The following is a 12,195-nucleotide window of genomic DNA, read 5'->3' on the forward strand; positions in this document are numbered from 1 at the left end:
GGGAGACACCTCAACTAAAGTTCATATGACTAAGACAATTCATTGTTGCTGATCTGATGGTATATTCATGCTTTCAAACATAAAATTGAGATTGTTTCTGCTGCCTTTTTCTTGCATTCCAGCCAAGAGATACAAATCAGACCAACATGAACAAGGTCAGAAGTCAAATAATAAGTTTTAAACAAAAATTTATATAATATATGATGACAAGTGTTTTCTTTCAGATCCAGACATACGCTTAGAGATGCTTCACAAATTTCCTCAGCATTCAAATGTTAAAACACTCGGGGTTGATAGCCATTTAATGTTCTATGTGAAGCTTACTGCCTATACTGTACCGTACTGTTATTAATCTTCTGGATGTTCAACGACTGAAATTAAGAGATAATTATACATTCCTTTTGATTCCTTTTGCTGGGATCCACCAGATATTTTCCAGAAAAGTGATATGATGCATGCAAAACAACAAGACCAGCACTGGGGCAGAGGCCAGGTTTGAGCCAACACAAGGTGGAGCTACCTGAGCCCCTCCTGTACCATGCTTCACATGCAGCAGAAGGACAATGGGCAAGAGAGTGCCCTATCCTGGCGTTCCTTTGGGACCTTGCCCCAGGGCTCCTGGACTGTCCTAGCCACCAGAGAGTGGGTAAGCCATCCTCCTAACTTCTAGCCTTCACAGGAAATGCCAGTACTGCCAGATTCATCACTGACAGATCTGCTTGTACTTGGAGCTAAAGACTGATGGGGCTCAGGGCCGACAGTCCCCATTAAGGTGTCCTCCTCAGAGCATCAAGTCCCACTAGAGGTCTCAGGTAAGACATTCTCTATACTTGTGGACATAAAGGCCATATATAGAGTTCCTCCTGAGTGTTCAGGCCACTATATTAAGTCCTCAGTCTCTGTATGGGGTATTGATGGCCAACCTATGCAGCCTTTACAGACAGGGCCTATTTCACAGGTTCCAAACTCATTGCTTCTCTGGTTGATCCCAAAGCTTGAGATACCTCCAAGCCCACCTGTGCTGAACATGCCATGCCTATTTTAATTCATCTCAGGGATCCTTCAATTTTTCCTTGTATTCCCCAATATCCTATAGCTTCCAAACATTTATAGGAACTTTAATATATAATTAAGTGACTTTTAGACAATGGTTTCCTACCCATTCACCCTATAATACTCCTAATCTCTTGGTACTCAAGCTGGATGGGTCTTACCCTCTAGTACAAAACTATAAAATGCTCAATAGTGCTGTTACCCTAATCCATCCAGTGGTGTCAAACCCTTATACCATGCTCTCCCATACCCCTCCCTCCACCACTGATTTTACAGTCCTAAATCTTAAAAATGCTTTTCTATTCCTTTGGGTTTATGCAGACTGACCCAGACACTGAGGTCTCAACAGTTTACACCTGTTATCTCTATTAAAACCTCCTCTCAGGGATACATAGCACCCCCTTCCTTTCCAATTCACCAATTTGTCACACACAAACTTGGTCAAGACTGACAGAAAAATTTTACACACATGCCTAGCCACAAAACTCTCAAATATCTTCTCACCTTTGTTTGTACTTTTTCTGATAAATAAAAGCCTTTCCCACAACCAGGGAGACTGCTGATATACTTACTAAAGACCTGTTACATAAAATCACTGCAAGTACTACAACCAAGGTGAAATGGTACATACCTGGTCTTCTTGGCAACTTCAACAGTGGTCAAAGTTGCTAGACTGCCATCCTGGTTTCAAATCACTCAGGCTAAGTGGTGCCCTTCCAGCCCAGATCTAACCATCATTTTACCCTCTCATCTCCACCTCACCAAGGCTTCAAAGCCACAACTCTCAGGCTAAGTCATGTTTTGTTGTTCAATTTGGTTCCTAATTTCTTACATTCTGTTAATTACCCTTTTTACATTAGGACTCTTAACAGTCTTTCCTAAAGACTCCCACATCATGTGTAAGATCATCATGTTGTTCTACATGACAACTGCTTTAGTCCTCTCTACCCTCAGCTGTTTGGTTAAACATGAGAGCCCTAAAGGCCTAGGCTCTTACCTTCCCTATAGTGACACAATCACAGCCCTCCCCACCCCTCCTATTCTTTCCAGCTCAACTCCAGGACCATAGACAAGTCTTACCTACCTACGCTCTTAACTTTTACTCTTTCAGATAGGGGAATAATCACTTCTCATGACTTCACTCCTCCTAACCCCACACTTATTTTTCAGAATTCTACCTCACCATGGCAATGGTTCTACCTCAACATGGTCCTGATAAAATGACATATCTAAATCAAAGGTACCTTTCCTTCCACCTCACCTGGGTCTTTAAATATGATAGTGGCATGACTCCTCATGATACCTTGTCTCTTTGTTTTTCCAGTCTAACGTGTGGGCATTGATCAATGATAAAGTTGTGCTGGCTAAAACACCTGGCACCAGCTTCTACATGGGCATCAACTGTCATCTCTTCCTAAACCTCAGTACAGCGTCCCCTTTCAGCAGGAAATAGTAAAAAAAAAAAAAAAAAAAAAAACACTTCACCCATTTTCCTAATAATAAAAAGAAAAGAATGAAAAAATTTTGCCCTGAATAGGAAGCTGCAGTGATGGGAGCCTGGAAGGTGGAACCAAGGGGCTCTATCTTGAGGTCACCTTTCCTGACCCTAGGCAATTTATTTGTGGTGCAAAACGAATTATAATGGGCTACCTGTGCATCAGTAATACCCCTAAGGCACAACCCCAAACCTAAGCTATATGTATGCCCCCACAACACATGCCTGGCAGAAGAAAGCAAAACCCCAGAGGCTATGGAGTCTCTCTCATCATTCTTAAAATAAAGGCCACTTTTATCTCATATTTCTATCTTTTGAGCCATGCCGAAAACTCTATCAGTACTGATGTAAGAATAGATATGTAGAAGAGTTGAACCCAAGAAGATGCAGAGGAGCAAATCCAAACACAAACAGCCATCTGCTTGTTGACAAGCCAAAAAATTTGTGGAGAAAGACCATCTCTTTAACAAGTTGCTCTAGGAAAACTGATGAGGCACAAGCACAAACTGAAATTATATTCCTCTACATATTTCTATGCTAAAAATCAATGAATATTGGGCAAAGATCTATGTATAAAACTAGAAACAACTGTACTATGTGGAAGAAAAACAGAGGAAACACTTTAAGCCACAGTTAAACATAGAGCCTTCCTCAATACTTCAAAGCATAGACAATAATATCTAAAATAGGAAATGGGACTATATAAAATTAAAACATTGTGTTTGGCAAAGAAACAACTATCATAATGAAGAGTCAAATGGGAGAACATCTTTGATAGCTACTCTTCTGACATAGGAGCAATATCAATAATATATAAATAACTCAGCAAAACTGTACTATATAAAACAAAGTATGTGATACAACTGGGAAATGAACTTAATAGATGTTTCTAAAAATTAAGTGTTGAAGTTAAAATATTTGTTTTGTTTTACTTGTTTGGGACCTTTTGGCTTTCCATTGATTTGGTTGTTTTCTGTTGCCTTTAGTAAGATAACAAATTAATCAAGCTTTCTTGAAAGATGATTGTTTTAAACAGTCCTAGCTGGAATGCAGGCATCAAAATCTCTCAGGTGGTTTGGAAATAAACATATAAAGATAAAAATGTTCTCTTAAAACCAAGGTTATGTTAAAACCAAGAAGGCTTACACAAAACTCAAAAATATAAATTTTGCAGTTTAACTGTATGACCAGATGATTTTGACTTGTTTTCCTTTTCCATACATATAATTTGGATTTACCTGTATGCTGATAAATCTGATACATTTATATTACTATGTTCCTATTTCCTATTACCAACATTTTAACATAAGTAGATCTCTGGCAAATGGGTTAAAATAAAGTTTTGGTACGCCAAAACATAGGTCTTCAGAACAGTTAACATAGGTATTGCCTATGTTTCTAGCCAATGAAGAATACATTTGTCTCTTTTGTATTTTTTATTTTGAAGAGACTAAAACCAAAAGAAATAAAATAGGTTAGAGACAGTCAAACAAAACAGTGAATGTGATACAAGACTTTAAAACATGGTAATAGGAAACCAACAATGGTTACCATGATGCCTCTTGCTATCTTCCAAATAGCTTCCCATAATATCATGCACGATAAAATCAAACAAATCAGAACAGAATAAAACCAATCAAAAAAAAACAATACAAGAATACAAAGCAAGAAAACAGGAATACAACAGTAGCTACCATAATGTATCTTGTTATCTTCAGAGTAGCTTTTTCTATCATCAGACATAATAAAACAAAACAGAATAGTCAACCAAAACAAAACAGTGAATGTAATACGAGGCTTTAAAACAAGATAAAGGAAAATCGATTATGGCTACCATATTGCCTTTTTTATATTTAAAATAAATGCCCATATCATCAGGCATAACAAAATTAAACAAAGCACAATAAAGTCAATCAAAATGAAACAATAAATGCAATGCAGGTTTTTAAAACATGACAATAGGACTACAACATTGTCTATCATAATGCATTTTCTTAACTTGAAAGTAGTTGCTTACACCATAAGACATAATAAAATCAAACAACATGAAATAGAATAAAATAAATAAAAGAAAACAAGTAAAGCAGTTCAGGACTTCAAACAAGATAATAGGAAATCAATAATGGCCACTATATTACATTTTGTTATTTTTGAAATAGCTGTCTATGTCATCAAATATGATAAAATCAAACAAAACACAACATAAGTAAAACCAAGCTAAACAGAACAGTGAAAATAATGTAGAGTTTCTAAACAGGATATAGATTCACAATGGCCATTGACTTCAACGTCTAAATATCTCTGCCCTTTTCACCTTCATCTCATCTATTGAGCATTTTGGATCCTACTAACTCGTTTAGTTCTTCATACTAGGGAGACAACATGATGTTCACCCATTTGACTCTGAACCATTTCACCCATGAGCATGATTTCAAGTTGTATCCATTTACCTACAAGAGTTTCAAGGTTATCTTTATAGGTGAGTAGTTGTCCATTGTACAGAGATGCCATATGTTTCTTATCCATTCTGCAGTTGATGGGCAAGCTACCCCTACTTTTTGTGATTCCCTGTCACACACAGTATTGCTTTCTCCCCTTTTACTTTTAGCCGAGGAGTTTTCCTTTTGAGTTAAATGTGTTTCTTGAATAAAACATATTGATGTATCTTGTCTCCTGATCCAGTCACTTGTGTTTATTTTTATTGGTGAATTGAGACCAACTACATTAGTGGTTATGGTCAGCATGCACTGGCTTGTGACTGCCATGCTACTTTCCAGCCATTGGCTCCCTGCTTTTCCCCTACATTCAGCTGTATGCCCGCTCAGTGATCCCCCCTTTACTGCTATTCCTGGAAGCATGATCTTTTTTTTAAATCTTTCCCTAGGATATCCTTTAGTTTTGTTTGTAGGATTGGTTTGATGTTCATGAATTCCTTCTTTGTCATGGAAGTATCTTGTTTCTCCACTAATGTTGAAAAATAGTCTTGCAGAGTACAACAACCTGGGTTGTTTTCTTTCAGGACTTGAATTACTTTACTCTAAGCTCTTCTTGACTTGATGTTTTGTGTTGAGAAGTCTGTGATAATTCTGACTGGTTTTCCTTTTTAGCTGATCTGGTTTTTTTTTCTCTCTAACAACTTTTAATATTCTGTTCTTGTGTTGATTTCTGAAATCTTGATTATATGGGTATAGATTTATTTTACTTATGGATATCTGGAGTTCTATATGCCTCATTTATCTGTATATCACATCTTTTTTCCATGTTTGCAAGTTTTACACTGTTACTTCTGTAATTAGAGTTTTAATGTCATTTGTGTTGACCCCTGCCTTTTCATTGACACCTATTCTTGAATTATTTTGCTTTGTATTATCCTGCAATCATTGAATTGTTATTTCTTGGTTCTGTATGATTTTTAAGAGATTTTTCCTTTCACTCTCGAAGGCTACACACCTATCTTCAAGGTCTAAAAATTTATCTTCAGTTTCTTGAAGCCGTTTTTCCAGCATTCAATGGAGTTAATTTCCTAGATATCCCTTTGAATCTGTTTTATGTTTTCTAAATCTCTCTTAAATTGTTCATTCATGGTTTTTCTCATTTTCCTATGCTTCTCTATTCTTTTTGTCTATGCATTCATTAGACATGATTAGTACTTCTTTTATTATGTTATTCATTTCTTTTACCTGAGATACTATTTCTGTTCTAATTACTTTTATAACCTCATGAAGTTGTCTCTTTATTTCAGTTGCCATTATTTCAGAAACCTCAGGTGTGTGAGTTCTGATCTCTTCTGTGTTCATGTCTCCTGGACTTCCTCAGGTTGGGGTAGGTCTAGGGACTGCCTTTTGCTTCTTCATCTTGATGTTTTCTTGGGTTCTTCCAAACAAACAGGTAGTGTGGCACTTTCCACGTTTGTTACAATTCTTCTGGAGTGTGACTGTTTGGTTCTCCTGGGTCCTCCTGGCCAGTGTTACTATGAGTATCCAATGGTGACCATTGTGTGCACTGGTGCAGAGCTGGCTGCTACCTCCCTACTGTGCTGGCTTTTGATGGCTGCTGGGTTACAAGCCTAGGCAAGGCCCACTGCTGTCTCCCTGCCAACCTGTTTACTGGTGGCCACTGATTCTGTTATATATTTACAATGCAATATTCAATGATTTCTGTGTTTTAAAAGTTGTAATTAATAATAGATACTTAGGAAATGTAATCTAAGAGCAACTCTTTCTAAACCACTTTTGTTGCTCACAACAAGTCATAAGGATGTTAACCCTGATGTCTAATGATCTTTTCACATCTCTAACTCAACATGGGCTGACATTTCAGATAGAACCATCCTGGCAAGGAGGAAAATCCAAACCTAAATCATATGGTGATTAATTTGTGATGCCTTCTAATAAATCATTCAAAGACAGGGGATGAGCCCTTCAAAGACAGGGGATGAGCCCTGATAAAATAAAAGAATAGACTCACTGGATCAACAATACCAGCATGTAAGCAAAGTTGAGAGTTTATCTACTTATTTCTAACTCATTCTTACAATAAGATTACCTGAAAGCTAAGGTGTTTCTACTTGGTGGAGATCATGCATTTCACAATGCTTCTCCATTTGAGTAGAGACAAATAAACAAAGCAACAACAGACAATGCCTCTCCAATCCAAAACCTGTAATACAGAGTTAGAGAGAGAGAGAGAGAGAGAGAGAGAGAGAGAGAGAGAGAGACAGAAAGACAGACAGACAGAGAGAGAGAGACAGAAAGACAGACAGACAGACAGAGAGAGAGAGAGAGAGACAGAAACAGAGACAGAGACAGAGAGATAGAGTCTTGCTGATTTCTTTAGTTGTTTACCTTCTGACTTTGACTGCTTGTCAGTTTATAGTGGTAATTCTACTTTCAGGATCAAGAATCTGGACCCTCTTACTAGTACACCTCAGTTTCCGTGCACTAACCCAGAACTGAACAGACAGGCAGATGACATGGAATCCCAAATCCCTTAGGAATGAAGAATGAACTAAGAAGCAAGGTTTCTTTAAATTTAGGAATTTAAGAAGGTTTGATTTATTTATTTTTTTACTCTGTTAATCTACATCATTTTTTACTCTAATCAACTCATACCAGAATGGACACAAATTCTCATCCACTTGCCTGTTCTAACAGAACTCCTTGAACCAGAAAATCAGCATACCTGTATCCTGTGGGTTCCCTGGCCTACCACTTGCTTAACTATATACATGTATATTTTTGGCTTTTATTTCTACATTAACGATCCTTTGTGCAAATTGTAATGCTGCACTGGGTTCCAGGAAGGCAGTGGTTTGACTCCATGAGGGACTCAATTAATTTCTTGAATCAATTAATTTCTTATTTCACCATGATTTCTCCTATTTGTTAATTAGATATCTGATTTAGAGAAGATTCTGAATCCAATCTCTTGGGACCACCAGTGTTAAGTCTGTTTGGACTCCTTGGTAGCATTCCTGGTTAATTCTTTTTTCACTATACCTATCCCCGATGAGTCTTCTGATTCCCTTATTCAGGTGTAATTTTTTCTCAGAATGAATCCCAGTATGCAATATATTATTTACCTGTTTGTTGTATATATAGATTACTGTCATTTCCTCTAGTTGGAGCCAAGACTTCTCAAGAAGACTTAGTCTTTTGTTTACAAGTTTACCCTAATTTTCTATAACAGTCCTGTTACACAGCAGTTAATAAATATATTTATAGTACATAAATTGTTCAGGAAAGCTCTGCCTTGATCACTGGAGTCCATGGTTTCTGTGACAATGGTCAGAAACTGAGTTTCCCATGTTATCAGTATGGTGAAAATACCAAATCTATTTGTATATAATGAGGAAGCAGAAGAGCTAGGGAATTGAAAACCACAAAATATCTTCCTCTTATTTCCCCCTCCATCACCCCATAGACAGACTCTGCAGAAAGCTCATATGATAGAATTGCAGCCTTGGATCTCTGGGAAGAGTAGTGTTTAAACCATGAGTTCTACGTCAGATTGCCTGAGCTCAAGCCATAATTCTAGCTCTTGCCATTGAGTGACCCTGGAACTCTTTGTTCTTCTATTCCTTATCTGTATATTGAAGGTACAAGAGTGTTTGTGTTGATTACAATGATCACATGAGATAAGAGCTGATATATGTTTTTAACAATGTCTGGCCAAGGATAAATGTTCAATAAATTCAAAAGTTTTTACCTAGTAGATTTCTGAAGGTGTGGAGGCTTCTATCAACATTATATAGGATATAGATACTGATATGGAGATGGGTCTTCATACAATTACAGATTGTTCTAGGCATTTTTGTTACTATAATCCATACTTGAGAGAAGTCAATTTATAGAGAGAAAAAGACTGTTATGACTCATAATTTTAAAGGTATTGGTTGTCTCCATTGAATTCTAGCCCACAGGAGGCTGGAAATCTTGCTGAGGAGTGCATGGTCAAGAAAGGCGGTTGGCCCCATGGCACACCAAATGATCTAAGAAGTCTTACTTGGCCCTTCTTTTTAAAGGACCCACAAAATTTGCATAATGCCACTAGGGACAAAGCGACTAACATGGGCCTTTAGAGCACATTATAGATCCAAACGGTAGCATGAATGTGGATGGTTTAGTCAGGAGCCTTTGTATTTTTCACTCCAATCCTCCTTCTACCTCATCACTATCCTTCAGGGGGAAAGGAACTCCAAGGCAGCAATGCACACATGTTCTTCTCTCAGGGAAACTTAATTTCATCAAGAGAGAGATTTGCAAACTACAAGGGCCTGCGGGAAGTTACAAAGCCAGGAAGAGAAGCAGAAAAGGAAGAAAGATGGCTAGGGGCTGGGGATTTAGCTCAGCGGCATAAGCACCTGCCTTGCAAGCAGGCGGTCGTGAGTTCGATCCCCAGTACCGATAAAAATGAAAAAGCAAAAAAAAAAAAAAAAAAAAAAAAGAAAGATGGCTAGGTTCAGGGGAAATGAAACTCCCATCTGCTATGAATTTCTGAGAAATAATTTGAAAGGATGAATGAGCACAGCTTTTTTAATAGCCTGTGTGAGTGTATGGGTGTATACACTCAAAGTTAACTGTGTATGTGTGTGTATGTGTGTGCAGTGTGTATGTGTATACTCATGCATCCACAAACAAATATAGAAATGTGGCTGCAATAATAATTTATAACGTTGCTTTGAGGAATAAGTGAAATTACAATGCATTTGAAAAGTTCAAGGAAGTTTTTACAGATAGTACCCAACATACCACTGACAACAATTTGAATATATACACTTCAACTGTAGTTATCTCATAGAGGTGTGGGAGTAAGGTTTATTACTCTGGTCACTTCTGTGTTTTCCCTGGGTATTTTCCCCAGTAGTTAGTCTCTACTGAAAGGCTGAGTAGTACTGGATGGTTATTAGTAAGAAATTTGAGAGACTGGGATCTACATTAGTGGTAGCTCGTGTGATTTTTATGAAGGAGGTTTTGGATTCAAGCACCATCTCCAAAAGAAGAAAGAAACAAAAGAGGTGACAGAGACAGAGATAGGGTTGGGGGCTGGCTTGCCTGGTTTGAATAATTCTCTCTACTCCACTGCTGTATGTAGGTGACTGGGAGAACTTTGCACTGTACCTCTGTTTCCTCATTCCTCATCTTAAAGTAGTAAATAAAGGAACTAGCTACCATGTAAAAATATCTCAGGGATACAGCAAGTCAAGGATTGAAGAAGTCAGTTGTACAAAATTCTGAGAACTATGCCTGCCTTACTAACTGAGAGGCCTCAATTAATGAAATACCATTAGTGTTTGGGAATAATTTAAAAAGTTAGACTTCAGCTGTCTAGTTAATTTTCTCCTTTCTGGGACAAAATACTCAGAAAGTTACATTAATGGAGACAGGTTTATTTCAGCTCACAATTCATAGAAGTTTCAGTTCATAGTCAACTATCTCCAAGGTAGGGTAGCTCGGCAGAAGAGAAATCCACAGCAAGGCAGCCAGAAAGGCAGCACGCAGCAGCAGCAGCAGCACCACCAGCAGCAGCAGGACCAGCATTAGCAGCACCAGCACCAGCAGCACCAGCAGTAAGCCTGCCTTCCCACTCTCTCTTTATATTTCTGTAAATTGATGCCATCCTCATCAAGATCAATGCTAATTCCAACCAGGAAACTTATTTAGCATCATACATTCTCAATCCCAGTATCACATAACCTAGACCCAGCCAATTCACAGGAAAATGGTGGACAGATGAGCATCAGAGAAAGAACCTCTCCAAGTTTGGTGTCCAATCCTGGAATATAGCAACATAATGAAGAGAAGAAGAGGTGTGAGTCCCCTGTATACAGGAAGAATCTGAACTGAGACTGGAGGTCCATGGAGAGAAAGATTTCAGGAATCCAGCAAAAATAAGTAACCAGCGATGGCAGCCTTGATGGTTAGGGAGAAACAACAGGGAAGTCATTCAGTCCCCACATCCTGTGTGCCATTTGGGGCCCTGCTGACAGACAGAAGGTAGATGTGTGTAAGACACATGCAGAAGATTCTGAGCTCTGAGATGAAACCTACTGTGCCAACACCTTGATCTTGGACTTCTAGCTTCCAGATGTGAGAGGAAATGAACGTTTATTGTTTTAGCCACCCAACCCATGCTACTGTCCTATGGCAGCCCCAGAAGAAGAAAACAGATCTCATTAGGAATAAAATGTGGAACTAATTAATGGAAGGACTATGGAAGAATGCATAAGACACAGATCATGGAGGAGAAATGAACAGCATGGACACAGAAACCCTACTAAGGACAGACAGTAGGTGAGAATCTCCTTGAACAATAGCCCCTGCTTGCCTCAAATAGACTCCATGTCAGACTTCTCATTTTTGAGTGGTGAGCAGGGAGTAAATTGGATTATGGCCATGTTGCCTGTTAGCTATGCTAGAGTTCAACTAACCACCTTGGGAGCCTTTGCTTCACCCCTTAGAGCATCAAGACTTTCAGAGATTTAATAATAATAATAATAATTAATAATAATAATATTTAATAATAATAGTAATGATCTTCCTGGAAAAATATTTTATCACCTAAATATTATAAAATGTGAGTGGTAATTGTTTGAAGCATCCTTTGAATTGGTGCCTCTGCTCACCTGCTGAACCTGAAGAATCTACAGAGATCACAGTCAGGTCCCCAGTTTTGTGCCCTCAGACAATGCATTTTCCTTATCTTCTGTGGCCATGCCTATGTTAATTTTGAGCCTCTGAGGTTCAGTGTTAGGGGTGGTCCAGGATCAAGGAGAGAGGATTCTACCCCAGGGCTATGCTCACCTGTGAGTCTGGGCAGAAGAGTCACTAACAGGAGGAGACCAGAAGGCTGGAGTTGGGAGGCAGAGACAGGCATTGTGGAGCCTCAAAAGAGTTCTCTTCAAGTGTCTGTGTCAGGAAAATGTCAGTCTGAGCTCTTGGAAATTAGTCACCCTGGCCCCCTCCCTAAAAGAAGAAGTGGCTCTGTTGTAATGAGATAGAAACCTGCTTCAAAATTGCAAAATTGAAATTAGGCCACACAGGCAGCTGTAAGGCAGGAAGTTCCTCAGGGTGAAATTGAATAGAGGACTGGACAAGCCTACCAGAAACAATGCTTTCTCACTGCCTTGTGGCTGCTCTGGCTCCACG

At 38.5% G+C, this 12,195-nt stretch overlaps 1 protein-coding gene across 6 annotated transcripts in view; it reads right to left on the reverse strand.

The window, feature by feature from the left end:
* Positions 1 to 11,989, reverse strand: part of LOC100718520 (signal-regulatory protein beta-2-like) — a 141,836-nt gene extending 129,847 nt beyond the window's left edge. For all 6 annotated transcript variants that reach the window (XR_010047447.1, XR_010047444.1, XR_010047443.1 and 3 more), the window contains exon 1: positions 11,851 to 11,989. Coding sequence is in view for 1 of the 6 variants with exons in the window: in XM_063248587.1 (XP_063104657.1) it covers positions 11,851 to 11,923 (73 nt within the window). In the remaining 5 variants the exon portion in view is untranslated. The remainder of the gene's footprint in view (positions 1 to 11,850) is intronic.
* Between the last annotated feature and the right edge of the window lie 206 nt (positions 11,990 to 12,195).

This window comes from Cavia porcellus, unplaced genomic scaffold (assembly GCF_034190915.1).
Source record: "Cavia porcellus strain 051 isolate PalLab524CR breed Dunkin Hartley unplaced genomic scaffold, mCavPor4.1 scaffold_5, whole genome shotgun sequence".
NCBI classification, from domain to species: Eukaryota; Metazoa; Chordata; class Mammalia; order Rodentia; family Caviidae; genus Cavia; species Cavia porcellus.